Source organism: Rhodnius prolixus, unplaced genomic scaffold (assembly GCF_049639745.1).
Source record: "Rhodnius prolixus isolate KJV_2025 unplaced genomic scaffold, Rpr scaffold_9, whole genome shotgun sequence".
NCBI lineage: Eukaryota > Metazoa > Arthropoda > Insecta > Hemiptera > Reduviidae > Rhodnius > Rhodnius prolixus.
The window spans coordinates 29068313-29084513 of NW_027411604.1; the positions used below are offsets into that span (position 1 = coordinate 29068313).

At 32.1% G+C, this 16201-nt stretch overlaps 2 protein-coding genes and 1 long non-coding RNA gene across 3 annotated transcripts in view; 2 read left to right on the forward strand and 1 right to left on the reverse strand.

The window, feature by feature from the left end:
* Nucleotides 1-6916, forward strand: part of LOC141453925 (fatty acid synthase-like) — a 36581-nt gene extending 29665 nt beyond the window's left edge. Inside the window, exon 38 of the mRNA XM_074127549.1 lies at nucleotides 6460-6916. Coding sequence (XP_073983650.1) covers nucleotides 6460-6471 — 12 coding nt within the window. The 3' untranslated portion in view covers nucleotides 6472-6916. The remainder of the gene's footprint in view (nucleotides 1-6459) is intronic.
* LOC141453927 (uncharacterized) overlaps nucleotides 1-16201 on the reverse strand; it is a 41426-nt gene that overhangs the window by 4617 nt on the left and 20608 nt on the right. The gene's annotated exons all lie outside the window — the stretch shown is intronic.
* LOC141453924 (fatty acid synthase-like) overlaps nucleotides 13382-16201 on the forward strand; it is a 42960-nt gene continuing 40140 nt past the window's right edge. Inside the window, exons 1-3 of the mRNA XM_074127548.1 lie at nucleotides 13382-13454; nucleotides 13616-13762; nucleotides 14102-14251. Coding sequence (XP_073983649.1) covers nucleotides 13627-13762; nucleotides 14102-14251 — 286 coding nt within the window. The 5' untranslated portion in view covers nucleotides 13382-13454; nucleotides 13616-13626. The remainder of the gene's footprint in view (nucleotides 13455-13615; nucleotides 13763-14101; nucleotides 14252-16201) is intronic.

The following is a 16201-nucleotide window of genomic DNA, read 5'->3' on the forward strand; positions in this document are numbered from 1 at the left end:
CAAAATTCCATACCAATACGTGGTTCACAGTGAGAGATATAGAACGGCAACAATTTTACAGAATTTCTTGACCCAAAAAATTTTCAACCCTTTATATCTTCTACCTTTTTAGATCTGTGCACAAAGTAACTATAGTTTATAATTGAGAAAAACAAAGTGTACAAGAGAACGAAATTCCATACCAATACGTGGTTCACAGAGGAAGATATAGAACGGACACAATTTACAGAATTTCATGACCCAAAAAAATTTCAACCCTTTATATCTTCTAAAATGATAGATCTGTGCACAAAATAACTATAGATTATAATTGAGAAAAACAAACTTTACAAGAGAACAAAATTTCATACGAGTACGTGGTTCACGGTGGGAGATATAGAACGGCCACAATTTTACAGAATTTCATGACCCAAAAAATTTTCAACCCTTTATATCTTCTACCTTTTTAGATCTGTGAACAATATAACTATAGTTTATAATTGAGAAAAACAAAGTGTGCAAGAGAACAAAATTCCATACCAATACGTGGTTCAGAGAAGGAGATATAGAACGGACACAATTTACAGAATTTCATGACCCAAAAATTTTTCAACCCTTTATATCTTTACCATTTTAGATCTGTGCACAAAATAACTATAGATTATAATTGAGAAAAACAAAGTGTACAAGAGAACAAAATTCCATACTAATACGTGGTTCACAGTGGGAGATATAGAACGGCCATAATTATACAGAATTTCATGACCCAAAAAATTTTCAACCCTTTATATTTTTTACCTTTTTAGGTCTGTGAACAAAATAACTATAGTTTATAATTGATAAAAACAAAGTGTACAAGAGATCAAAATTCCATACCAATACGTGGTTCACAGTGAGAGATATAGAACGGCCACAATTTTACAGAATTTCATGACCCAAAAAAATTTCAACCCTTTATATCTTCTAAAATGATAGATCTGTGCACAAAGTAACTATAGATTATAATTGAGAAAAACAAACTTTACAAGAGAACAAAATTTCATACGAGTACGTGGTTCACGGTGGGAGATATAGAACGGCCACAATTTTACAGAATTTCATGACCCAAAAAATTTTCAACCCTTTATATCATCTAAAATGTTAGATCTGTGTACAAAAAAACTATAGATTGTAATTGAGAAAAACAATCTTTACCAGAGAACAAAATTTCATACGAGTACGTGGTTCACGGTGGGAGATATAGAACGACCATAATTTTACAGAATTTCATGACCCAAAACATTTTCAACACTTTATATTTATTACCTTTTTAGATCTGTGCACAAAATAACAATAGTTTATAATTGAGAAAAACAAAGTGTGCAAGAGATCAAAATTCCATATTAATACGTGCTTCACAGTGGGGGATATAGAACGGCAACAATTTACAGAATTTCATGACCCAAATAATTTTCAGCCCTTTATATTTTCTACCTTTTTAGATCTGTGCACAAAATAACAATAGTTTATAATTGAGAAAAACAAAGTGTGCAAGAGAACAAAATTCCATACCAATACGTGGTTCACGGTGGGAGATATAGAACGGCCATAATTTTACAGAATTTCATGACCCAAAAAATTTTCAACCCTTTATATTTTCTACCTTTTTAGATCTGTGCACAAAATAACAATAGATTATAATTGAGAAAAACAAAGTGTGCAAGAGAACAAAATTCGATACCAATACGTGGTTCACAGTGGGAGATATAGAACGGCAACAATTTACAGAATTTCATGACCCAAAAAAATTTCAACCCTTTATATCTTCTAAAATGATACATCTGTGCACAAAATAACTATTGATTATAATTGAGAAAAACAAACTTTACAAGAGAACAAAATTTCATACGAGTACATGGTTCACGGTGGGAGATATAGAACGGCCACAATTTTACAGAATTTCATGACCCAAAAAATTTTCAACCTTTTATATCTTCTACTTTTTCGATCTGTGAACAATATAACTATAGTTTATAATTGATAAAAACAAAGTGTACAAGAGAACAAAATTCCAAACCAATACGTGGTTCACAGTGGGAGATATAGAACGGCCATAATTTTACAAAATTTCATGACCCAAAAATTTTTCAACCCTTTATATCTTTTACCTTTTTAGACTGTGCACAAAATAACTATAGTTTATAATTGAGAAAAACAAAGTGTACAAGAGAACAAAATTCCAAACCAATACGTGGTTCACAGTGGGAGATATAAAACGGCCATAATTTTACAGAATTTCACGACCCAAATAATTTTCAACTCTTTTTATTTTCTAGTTTTTTAGATCTGTGCACAAAAAAACAATAGTTTATAATTGAGAAAAACAAAGTGTATAAGAGAACAAAATTTCATACGAATAAGTAGTTCACGGTGGGAGATATAGAACGGCCATAATTTTACAAAATTTCATGACCCAAAAAATTTTCAATCCTTTTTATTTTCTAGTTTTTTAGATCTGTGCACAAAAAAACAATAGTTTATAATTGAAAAAAACAAAGTGTGCAAGAGAACGAAATTCTATACCAATACGTGGTTCACAGTGGGAGATACAGAACGGCAACAATTTACAGAATTTCATGACCCAAAAAAATTTCAACCCTTCTAAAATGATCGATCTGTGCATAAAAAAACTATAGATTATAATTGAGAAAAACAAACTTTACAGGAGAACAAAATTTCATTTGAGTACGTGGTTCACGGTGGGAGATATAGAACGGCAACAATTTACAGAATTTCATGACCCAAAAAATTTTCAGCCCTTTTTATCTTCTACCTTTTTAGATCTGTGCACAAAATAACTATAGTTTATAATTGAGAAAAACAAAGTGTACTAGAGAACAAAATTCCATACGAATACGTGGTTCACAGTGGGAGATATAGAACGGCCATAATTTTACAGAATTTCATGACCCAAATAATTTTCAACCCTTTATATCTTCTACCTTTTTAGATCTGTGAACTAAATAACAATAGTTTATAATTGAGAAAAACAAAGTGTGCAAGAGATCAAAATTCCATACCAAAACGTGGTTCACAGTGGGAGATATAGAACGGCCATAATTTTACAGAATTTCATGACCCAAAAAATGTTCAACTCTTTATATCTTTTACCTTTTTAGATCTGTGCACAAAATAACTATAGTTTATAATTGAGAAAAACAAAGTGTATAAGAGAACAAAATTCCATACGAATACGTGGTTCACGGTGGGAGATATAGAACGGCCATAATTTTACAGAATTTAATGACCCAATAAATTTTCAACCCTTTATATCTTCTACCTTTTTAGATCTGTGCACAAAATAACAATAGTTTATAATTGAGAAAAACAAAGTGTGCAAGAGAACATAATTCCATACCAATACGTGGTTCACGGTGGGAGATATAGAACGGCCATAATTTTACAGAATTTCATGACCCAAAAAATTCTCAACCCTTTATATTTTCTACCTTTTTAGATCTGTGCACAAAATAACAATAGATTATAATTGAGAAAAACAAAGTGTGCAAGAGAACAAAATTCCATACCAATACGTGGTTCACAGTGGGAGATATAGAACGGCAACAATTTATAGAATTTCATGACCCAAAAAAATTTCAACCCTTTATATCTTCTAAAATGATAGATCTGTGTACAAAATAACTATAGATTATAATTGAGAAAAACAAACTTTACAAGAGAACAAAATTTCATACGAGTACGTGGTTCACGGTGGGAGATATAGAACGGCCACAATTTTACAGAATTTCATGACCCAAAAAATTTTCAACCCTTTATATCTTCTACTTTTTCGATCTGTGAACAATATAACTATAGTTTATAATTGAGAAAAACAAAGTGTGCAAGAGAACGAAATTCTATACCAATACGTGGTTCACAGTGAGAGATATAGAACGGCAACAATTTTACAGAATTTCATGACCCAAAAAGTTTTCAACCCTTAATATCTTCTACCTTTTTAGATCTGTGCACAAAATAACAATAGTTTATAACTGAGAAAAACAAAGTGTACATGAGAACAAAGTTCCATACCAATACATGGTTCACAGTGGGAGATAAAAAACGGCAACAATTTACAGAATTTCATGACCCTAAAAATTTTCAACCCTTTATATCTTCTACCTTTTTAGATCCGTGCCCAAAATAACTATAGTTTATTATTGAGAAAAACAAAGTGTACAGGAGAAGAAAATTCCATACCAATACGTGGTTCACAGTGGGAGATATAGAACGGCCATAATTTTTACAGAATTTCATGACCCAAACAATTTTCCACCCTTTATATCTTCTACCTTTATAGATCTAGTTATCTATAATAATGAAACTATTAATAACAGGTTAAAAAGAAAAACGTTACAAAAAATAAAAAAAAATTATGAGGCTAAAAAATTCAAAACTTTTTTTTAAAAGAAACTTCACCAACATACATCAATGATTTTCAAAAATCGTCGGTTTAAGTTCATTCTTCGATTAAAGTAATTGTTATTTTATGAAGTAGTCACACGTTTATAATAATTATCTCGTTTTATCGCAAGTAACATAGTTTTCTTCAATTACATTCTTAATGTAGGTATTCATCCCACAATGTTGTATATATGTAATATAAAGTAAATAAGATATGCATATTTTTAGGACAGCTAATTATTCCAGTATTTTACTATAAGTAAAATTAGGAGGTCTAAATTAAATTACAATCGAGAAATCATAATTGTTGTTGAATAATCTACTTGTTATAACTGTGTGTTATTTGTCCTCTCGAATATTTCGGTAAGACGAATTCAAGACAGTAGCCTACTCTAAATTTGTCTTTTTCTACTTTAACATGCATGTACATATATGTGATTTATCATAATTATAACAAAAAAATATTATAAATGAAGTGGCCAGCATAAGGGTCTCTGACATCTAATAAATTCTAAAAAATAACTTATTAATGAAAATTAATGCAGTACATTTTAAACTGTAAGTTTTTGTTAAGGAGATTTTTTGTACCTTTTGGATAGATTTTCCTTTTTGTCTATTTTACAAAGTTACATATCTGCTTTACAGATTTTTTTAAAATTTGGAATAAGCAATTCTATAATTATAACCTGATAAGGTGTTAAGTCGGAACCGTAACTACCACTGGAGAGATATTTTTAAAGAATAGTTGCGGTCCCCCAAACCATCCCCAATAACAATGTTTTTGAAAAAGCGTTTTGAATAACATAGGAAGGTATTTGTACGTAAATAGCAAAATTAAACTGCGATTTCAGTACTTCCTTTTAAGAGGAGTAAGAAAAATAAACTACGATTGCAGTACTTCTCCCTAAAAGGCAAAGAGGCAAAGATTTTTTAATCGAACGACAATTCATTGATTTAAATTGGTTCACTCATTGATAATTTAAACGATTGCAGTACTTCCTCTTAGTAGGTGCAAGAGCATCAGCAACGTAGTGGAGCTTTAACCACTTATTCGAACTGAATTTTATCAAAATCGTACTAAGCGTTATGGAAATATTGGTAATAATAGTTTTAGAAAGGGTCTCATTTGGGTGGGGCGAACTCCCCTCCTTATGAGGCACGGCGTTGAGACTTTTAAAGTGCAAATCTGTATAAAATTTCGATTCGAATGACACTTCATTCATAAAAATCGGTTCACGTGTCGATAATTTGAAACGATTGCTATACTTCCCCTTAACAAGTGTAAGAGCTGATCGCCGCAATAATGTTACGTAGGGGGGCCCTAACTCTATCATCCTACCAAATTTTATCAAAATCGGGCCAAGTTTTACAGAGTAATTAGTAATAATAATTTTGGAGGGGGCCTTACATAAAGGGGGCTAACTCCTCTCCCATTCGATGTACAGCGTCGGGACCCCCAAAAGGCACATTTACATAAAATACTGAATCGAATGACACCTCATTCATGAAAATCGGTTCACTCGTTTAGGCGCTACGTTGTTTACAAAAAAGGTAACAAGAACAAGAACAAGAACATTTTTTGAAAAAGCCGTTTTTGCTCATTTTCGGCAACTTTTTTCTCGAAACCTATTAGATCTGGGTGGTTGCAAAAAAATTACAGTTATAAAGGAGGGTTTGGAGTAAGATTTAAAGAAAATTTGGGAATTTTATCTTTTATAGAAAAAGAGAAAAAAATTGTCAAATTTGGGTGTTTTTCAACGTTACGCTTTTTCGTGCAGTTTTTGACGATCAAGCCTTATACAACTGTCCTACCGGACAGTTTTAATATGGAGCTATACGTGCACTAGCTTTTTAGAAACGTTTCTGTGTGAACTGAAACAATTAGTAAATTTTCATCATCTCTTCTTGCTATAATTATTATTATAAAATAATTATTTCAAGTTACTTTCTTTCAGAAAAAATTTATTCATTTTATGTTTTAGTAGGATTAGGAACAACTCGAGGCTTCCATGCTACAATTCTATTTATTTTTTTTAGACTATTCTTTAGATAAGAAGTGAAATTCAGAGTTGGATTTCTTAAAACAATAATCAAGAATGCGGAACTGGATGATAGATCTATTTAAATTAATAAATAAAAAAGAGAAAGTGGATGGTTCCAGCTAAAGAATAAATACTACATTCTGGTTGGAAATGAGAAATATTCGCAAATGTAACCATCTTTCTCTCGTTCATTCTCACCTTCTTTCCGTTTCTCATATAAATAATCTTTGTAAATATATTTATGGTTTTGTTGGATTTTTTTGTTTCATTCTTATCCCTGAATAATTTACTATCCAAACATTTTAGAGAGATTTTAGAAAATGTTCAATTACTTCACATTTCGTAAATGAGATACTGTAAGATTTTAATACAGAATTTATTAAACATGTTTTTTTTTTTAAGCAAAATAATAATGCCAATGACAAGAGCATTTGGGCGAAATTCTGCGCTCATTAAACAAGAAAATAATCTTTTTTTTTACGAGAGAAGTTGGGTAACGAATAGTGTACATGGCACAATTTTATTTTCACTAGTTTAATACTGCATTTCGAAAAAGCATTACTTATAAGATTGATTAGGAATAATAGTAAAAGGAAGTAAAATTCTTATAAAACATCCCTAGACTCATGGAAAATTAATAACCTTTAGTTGAAATTATTATTAAGATAGAACTAACTGTTGAAATTACCCTGCCTAAGCACATTTAGATCGAATAAGTGGCCTGCAATGGGGGCCTAACCTGCGATCAATCCTACAAGAAAAAGGTTCTACTCCATTAATAAACTTCATGGACTTTTTGTCTTCATGTCTCGGGCAATCCAGCAAACAAATAATCCAAGAACAATTTCATTGAATGAAAGTTATCTAAAGACGTAAATCCATGTACACAAACCCCTCAGTGGGCTACCTCACATTCAGGTTATGTGCACACTCAATTACAAATATAAGATACACATCACATATAGAACCTGTATAACTTTAATATTTCTAACACTCGGCGCCTCTTGGGTATAATGTTGTTGTAGTACAGATTACCAAGCCTGTCAGATGTCAGTTATTTAGTACAGATACATCTGTACTAAACATCAGAGAGATAATATTCTTTTCTTATGAAAGCATATTTTGAACATTACAGCAACAAATGGATTCATTAGAATTTGGTGTCTTCATGTCACACATAATAATGTGCTTATCTTCTTTAAAGTAAATTTAGCATCATGCCACATGTCTTTCGGCCTGCTCCAACTGAGGTAATAGTGTTTCCACCCAGATGTACCCAAATATGTTAATAAGTACATTATGATTGAAGCTACTTAAAATTACTGAATGCATATAGAGAAAGAAGATGCAACTCTTGACAGAGATTAAATCACTCTTTTTAAAGAGGGAAGAATTGTCCGATTCATTAAAACTATGCAGAACGAGGTATTGAAAAATTTTGACTTTGCGGCTCAAACAAGTCCCTCCCGCGATCTATTCGCTACTTCAGCTACTTATTCAAAATATCTATAAAATTACATGAAATTGATTTTTTCAAATTTTCTACCGTCAGTTGCTTGGTTCATGATATTTGTGTGGAAATTGTGTTTTACAGGCTGATTTTTGGCTGTGCAAAAATATGAGTATCTTATTTTCTTTCAGGATGTCTTCTACACATGCCCCGCAACAATTTCAGCCTGGATAACTGGAGTAATTGCCCCCTAAAAAATGTCAATGAATGTCTCTGGCTTCACACATATCCCGGCAGTATGGCAACATGCCATCTAAACTTTTTTCGGGCCAATTGCTCGTAGCCCAAATAGTAATTGTTCGTATTCAACTTTTAATCTTGGAAGAATATGATTTTTTTGTCGTGCTAAAGCAGAAGAAGTTATTCTAAATATTGAGTAAATGTCTTTTATTTTAACTACAATCGCGCATTTTATTTACTCTGTGTTCAAATTCTTTTCTTTAGCTCCTGGATCCTTTTCAAGGTAAAGATCGTCTGTCACATCACTCGTTACTGGCAATGGGCGCCTTATAGCAAGATTCTTAGGAAGGCAGGCTATACACCCATTTGGTCACAAATCAAGATTTCCCGCTGTGTACAGTATACTAACCATTTAGCTTTGCTCCATCCTAAATAGAAGCCGTTTGACTGCTGACTCTAAATACGTATCTAGAAATCCGTTGAGCACACCCCTTCGCATGCATTTCCTTTGCTGCCAGTCTCTGACCATCAGGTAAACATATTTGCCTCATAGCCTGGTTCTAGGTACTGTTCAATTTCGTGAGGTTTTCTAAGTGGTATTTCACACAGTACTCAATGGTAAGTCTTGCATAAACCCCGGTACACCCAGGTTCAGTACTTTCTCAGAAGTGCCTCATTTAGATCCAATCAACTTTTTTAATAATAGCATCCTTTTTGAATCCTCATTATCAAATTATTATTAGTGTGTTTTGTCTATTGAGCTCAGAATTTAAGTAGATATCGATATATGCGACTTATATGTCAAAAAAAAGAGAGGTTTTTTGGTCGACATGTAAATAATTGAAACTGGATTTAACTGATCGTTAAAATCATTGTTTATTTACCTATTTCTATTGAGTGGTTAATTCATCATTAAGGCTAATCTCCAAAATTTGAATTTTACCGTGAATAGTTCACTTTACCCGCCCAACGGCGTAGAGCTGCACTTGGGATCTGGAATTCTTTGTATAAGTTCCCTTACGTTATTATATTAAATAGCGTTGAACCGATTATTGTTCTTTATAGAAGACTTTGCCTGGTTTTCGGATTAAAAACCACAGTTCATTATACTTAATTTAGATGTAACTTTGCTTAAAAAAAGAGGCGATAGCATTAACACATATTACCTTTTATTTATTTTTTTTTTTCTCATCTCGCAAAGTGAAAGGGATGTTAAACTCTTCTGTCAGAATGGTGTTTCTGAGCCCATTTTGACTCTATCCTTTCCAAATCTAGCTGGTTTCTGGAAGGATTGTACACGATCACAAATTTTCGTTTGATTCCTTCTGTACTACCAGCTCGACTGCCCCTTTTTCTGCAATCAGGATCTCGGATTGCTTTCTTTGAGACACAGCTCTGGTAACCATGTAACTGGAAGAATATTTCATCATCTATACTAGATCAGCTCCTGCTATTACAAAGAAGTCTGTGACATAACTTAAAAATGATATGTTTAAATTATGTGAAATTGAGTTTTGAACCAAAAAAATATTCTTTTAGCATCAAGTTTGAAAAGATCATCAAAAGTGGGATACGTAACACAAGGTGTAAAATTTAATTGAAAAATTTGCCAGCTTTTTTGTATTTGAAGACGAACCTAAAATTCGCTTTTAAAGCTTTAACGTTTTAATTAAAATGTTGAACTAATTAACTTTTCGTCCAAAAGAATATATTCTGCCCGTTTAGCTTACCCGGGGTTAATCTAAGCTTAAGGGTCAATTCTAGTTTTATCCCGTACTTACTTCCTTTCTGCCTTAGAGCCGTTAATGTACCATTCACAAAAGATGTTTTATAAGGAGCTGCTATTGAACTTCTCAAAAGATACTTGTTGAAGCAAACTACACGCATTGAATGCCTTGCCTCAAGAAACTTTCTTAACTCAAGGTTACTTCAGAGGGAGAAAGAAAAGAAAAGAAAGATCATAATTTCAAACTTAATTTACCTTGAAATGTGAACAAAAAAAAATGATCAGACAATAAAGATATCGTGGAAAAATATTAGTTTTGAATAAACAAATCAAAATTACAAATGCCTTTTTATATATCCAATAAATTATGTCTCCTCCGCGAAAAAAGCTTGCTTTAAATTTTAAATTTTGTGTGTTTAGAAATGTATATCACCTCATACAATTCCTCAAGACCTTAATACAATAAAGGTCAGTTTTTATGTAAAACAGGTATCAATACATGTACAGTGACTCCCATTAATATTGGGACAGTACATACAGAAGTTCAAAATTGACGAAAATTAAAAGTGGCACCCATTTATTCAAATTTTTATAAATTCATTTCATTATATAATTACTATTAATTAAATAAAAACTATTTAAATAAGTACATAAAAATGTTTTGGTAGATTAAAAAAAATATATATAATAATAAGTGCAAATTCTACCTCTCATAAATATTGGGACACTATTATAATTTATAGTTTGTCCAAGGTTTTGCCCGAATATTTATACATTTTGTAAATATATACCTTAAGCATATATTCAATATGAAATTAATAATTAAATTAGTTTATATAAATCAAGCCACGTATAACATGTCGCGCAAAAATACAAATACAACGATTGAACAAAGAAAAATTGTAATTTCTTTGCACAAAGACAATAAAAAGTGTTAGAGAGACGGAAAAACTGATCGGACCTAAAACATCTACTGCGTGGAACATCATTCAGCGTTACCAAAAAGAAAAAGAATTGTTTCAATCCCACAAAAAGGCCGTCCTCGACTGCTCTCTGAGAGAGAGCAGCGTTATACATTAAAAGAATTAGAAAAGATCACCGACTTAGTGCTCCAAAACTTCTATGTGAAATTTTTGACATGTTCAGAGAGCAAAAAAGGAGCAGAAACTGTTCGGAGAGTGCTAAGAAAACTCGACTATCATGGTAGAGTAGCCTGGAAGAATCCTTTTGTCAGTAAGATAAATCGTGCTAAGAGAGTGAAATTTGCCGAAAAATATTTTAATGAAAATAGTGAATTTTGGAATGATATACTCTAGCGATGAATCAAAATTTAATATTTTTTAGCCAGATGGAAGGGATATGGTCTGGAGGAAAGCGAATGCTGAACTCGAAAAGAAGAATTTACAGCCAACTTTAAAGGGTTTTAAAGCTGCACCACCGGGTGGTGGGTCAGTTATGGTTTGGGGCTAGATGTCCGCATCAGGATTTGGAGAATTAATGTTTGTTGATGGAGTGATGGACAAAATGGTTTATAGTAATATATTAAAAAATAATTTGAAAAAAAATGCCCAAAAATTGGGTATTTTAGGGTCTTTTAAATTCTACCAAGAGAACGACCCCAAACCTACGGCTTGGGTGATACGCCAGTGACTGTTATATAATTGCCCAAAAGTATTCCAAACCTCTCCGCAGTCTCCAGGTCTTAATCCCATTGAAGATTTATGGCAATATTTAGCTAGTGCTTTAAGCAAACGAGTAATATCTAACAAAAATGAATTAAAACGATGTTTCCTGGAAGAATGGGAAAAAAACACCACCTGAATTAACCAAAAATTTGTTTCACCTATGCCTGATCGTTTGAGGGCTATTGTAAGTCAAAAAGCAATTATTAAATTATTACCAACCAAATATTAAATAGTAGGAGATTTTAAATATTGAACATTTAAACTCTAGCACTTCTGGTGTCCCAATATTTTTGAGAGCCTTATTTCACACTTTTTCAAAAAGTGCTACCTAACAGTTTGGAATTTCATCGATTTGTACTTATATATAATTTCCACAGATGTTGCTAATGTAATTAAAAAAAAAAAATCCCAAACTTTTATATGTTGTTTTCGTTTTCCTTTTAAATCATTTTGTAATAGGTGTCCCAATATTAATGGGAGTCACTGTATATATATGTATATAAACAAGTTCTTCGGAACATAAGCAAATTTAAGTAAATATCTATATATAGATGGATAGTCGTTATTTTAATAATTGATACAGAAATTTCTAATTAATTTCAAAAAATAGGCGTCAAAACAACGTCGGTATTAAGAACGGAATTCACCTACCATAAGAATATAATTGATAAGAAACATCAAATCCAGTAACATTTTTTGCAAACATCTAATTTAATAATTAATTAATTTAAGAACTATATTCAAAAATATAAAACTTACATTATAAATAATAAAATAAAATAAAAAGAAGAAAAATGAATATGATGTTAAATGAGTGTTAGGTACCAATTTCGAAAGAAAGGATTTTCGTTTAACGAGTTTAGGACTGTGCGCTATTCTTTAGTTAATTAAAGAAATATGCCAAATAATGTGTATAAATCATCATTTTGAACTACTCAATAAACTTTTGGAATTAACAGGTTGTGGAGAGCTAATGAATAAGCCAAAAACTTAATAATCGCTCTAATCCCCAGATTAAATAATAGTGGATGGAATACTTCACAGGACCGTCTGTACATAAGACGGTAAGTTTAAATCTCTAAACCAAACTCTCTGATAATGGATGGAAGTCCGAAACCAGTTAAGGATACAATAAACTTGTTGCAATGGATCAAATCAAAATCAAATTTTCCTCTATTCTCTGAAATTGTATTGAATCACTTAAGTGACGTTTTTAAACTTAGTTTATTAACCACATTTACAAGAAACCTTTTCCCAGAAAATATATTTTAATGAGGGATTGGGAAGGCTTAAACATATCAAGTTTTTATTTTTGTTTTAAATTTAAACAATATCAATATCGGAGGCACTGGCGCTCGGAGCCTTCTCGGGGCACAGTCTGTTTTCAGATAGGGCTGTGTCTATCACAGGAGGTTAGTGAGCTGTTAGGCTAGCTGGATTCTGTACATTTCCGTGTATAAATTCTGTGCAACACCATATAATCCCTTTTCTCTTAATTAGCTATAAGCAGCTATTATTATATCATGATAATTATGATTTGTAAAGAATAAAGAAAAATTCTAGAGTCTAAGGCTAACAGTTGCTTTATTCTCATACATTTTTTTTAAGAGAAGGCAGAATAAAAATATGGGCTTTAACTCAAATAAAATTCAAATGTATCGATTACAATAATTTTGTAGTCTACTCGAAATTAAGATCATGCAAAATATCCAAAATTGAAATGCAAATCTTGATATTAAACTCTAAATTTGTTAATCAAGAAAGAGGAGGGAAAAATGATTAGCATACAATGGACAAAAATACGTATAATTTGCTTTTGGGTAAATTCAACGCTCTAGTGATCTTTTGAATTTAGAGTGATAAATCTAAAGTTTGAGCACTATTTCTTAGTGAGTAATTTTTAAGAATTATGTTTGGTTCTAAAGCTGTGACCTTGATACAAGCATAGAGAAATACAGGCTTCTCTATGTACTATCTGAGCATCACCCGAATTTTTAAGGATGTATTTTCGTAGTAGATAGGGTTTATAATATTTATAACCTTGTTTCAGCGAGCGCGATAATGAGCCTTAAAAAATATGAAGTAGTGATATCTGGTATGGGAGGTCTATTTCCTGGATGTGAGGATATGTATGATGTGGAAAAAAAGCTGTATAATATGGAGGAAATGGTTGAAGAGCAGCAACTCTGGTATTCAGGTATTTTAAGTAGAAGCTGCATTATTCCAAAATGTTTCTATTTAAGGTCAGTAACGGACGAACAGGCATGCCAAAATAAACCCAAAATTGTGCGCCTACATTACGAAAATGCAATATGCGGAATTTTATATGTATTATACTGAGGAGTTGGCAAGTGTAGAGTAAGACGGAAACATAAGTGAAGTCGAATTCTCTACACTAAACTGACTTATCTGTCTCTGATGATGGATAAAAACGGTCTAGAATACAAGCACGCATGCTTCAAAGAATAAAATTAACGATACTATCCAGCACTGCGGACCTTACCACATTTTCAACAATTATTTTTTTCATTTTCAGATTTTGGGGTTCCTAAATTCATTGGAAAATTAAGATATTCACACGCTTTAGACAACAAATTCTTTGGCCTCTACTCACAATTGTATAACATAATGGATCCTTTAACCACACAAAGTTTGCAGTACTCATTTGAAGCAATATGCGATGCAGGTAATGTAAAAATTAATTGCCACTTAAGGCAGCCATTTTTTACGAAACTGGTTAAAAGAAAGGCTTGTAAAACTACATTTTTTCATTTCTTGTACTTAGGATCTAAAACTTTCATTTGAACATCATTTCCCGGACCATTTGCGTTCAATTCTTATCTTGCTCCCCAACTTTACAATTAAAACATAGTTAATATCACTTCTTGGCAAGCGGGGTCAAATTTCGACATTGATTTTTAATTTCAAATCTTCAAAAATATTAAAATAGGATGATATATGCACTTTCTTGGCTTATTTGGTTACTATACAGGGTGTCCCAAGCTATATGGATAACGACTTTTTCTCGGAAACTAAGATAGCTAGAAAAAAACTAAAAAATATGTGTTCCCTTAGTTTTTTGTTAGGAATACAAATTTAATTTGTAATTTTTTTTCGGTGCATCCAGAAGCGAGATACAGGCACCAACTTCATTTTTTCAAATGTGGAGGTGTGGTTTTTATTTCAGAAATAGATTCCTCTATTTTTTTAAGAAAAATTTACTTGAACAGTTTTTTTCTGTGAGCAATATTTTACAAGTTATGAATGAAAACATGATTCTTATAAGAAATTTCAAAATGATATTATAACGGCTTTTTGATTGAATAAGAAGAAAAGTACTATTTTATTATAAATTTTACTCCTCATTAATATTACAGATCATGCTAGAAATGGCCTCCACCATTAGAGATGCATAGCATGCACTTTCCTGCCAATTGTCCCTTACTGCCAAAGAAATAGATTCGAATTTAACCGAGTTACAGGCATCTATTATTCTCTGCTGTAGTTCATCTACAGATGCAATTCCGGCTTGATTCTTATACACCTAGATTGAGAAATGCTTTCAGATAAGCAGAAATAGGAAAAGAAAGAAAAAAGTTATGAATAATCACCTTGTTTTTCAGGTATCCCCAAAGGAAATAGTCCATAGGTGTCAAATGGTGGCCATTGAATCCCCCCCGTGTCGATATAACACGCCCATCAAATTTTCTATCGAGATATCTCTTTACATGCCTGAATTTTTATTATAATTAAAATATTGTATCTACTTTAATAAAGGGTTTTAAAAATAATAATTTATTTTTTTCCTATCCCACGACAAAGGCGTTAAGCTATTTTTTGCCTGGCATCCCTATATTTCTCATGTGTAGTACTCATGCCCTGTAATGCCGGACACGCGTTCAATAGTTAAAAAGTCATAACGCTGTTATTGCACAATGGGGAAATTGGCGAGTCCCTAATACCTATTTTGTGGAGGTAATCGTGCCCTGTAGTTTCTCGGAAGAGCACGACAGAATCTTTTCTTGGCTGGTCGGCAGGGATCTTATCACCTAGCACCCACTGCTTTCCAGCGGTCATGTCTTAAATTCCGCGTACATAGAACATAGAAAGTTCTATATAAAACTTAATGATGATTCGAGTGCCAAAAAGTATCTTGATTAATGAGAATTACTAATAATTAAAACTGTCCGGTAGGACAGTTGTATAAGGGTTGATCATCAAAAACTGCACGAAAAAGCGTAACGTTGAAAAACACCCAACTTTGACAATTTTTTTCTCTTTTTCTATAAAAGATAAAATTCCCAAATTTTCTTTAAAATATAGGGCAAATCCTCCTTTATAACTGTAATTTTTTTGCAACAACCCAGATCTAATAGGTTTCGAGAAAAAAGTTGCCGAAAATGAGCAAAAACGGCTTTTTCAAAAAATGTTCTTGTTCTTGTTCTTGTTGCTGTTGTTGTTGTTGTTGTTGTTGCGATCAGCTCTTACTCTTGTTAAGGGGAAGTATAGCAATCGTTTCAAATTATCGACACGTGAACCGATTTTCATGAAAGAAGTGTCATTCGAATCGAAATTTTGTACATTTTTGCACTTTTAAAGTCTCGACGCTGTGCCTCATAAGGAGGGGAGTTTGCCC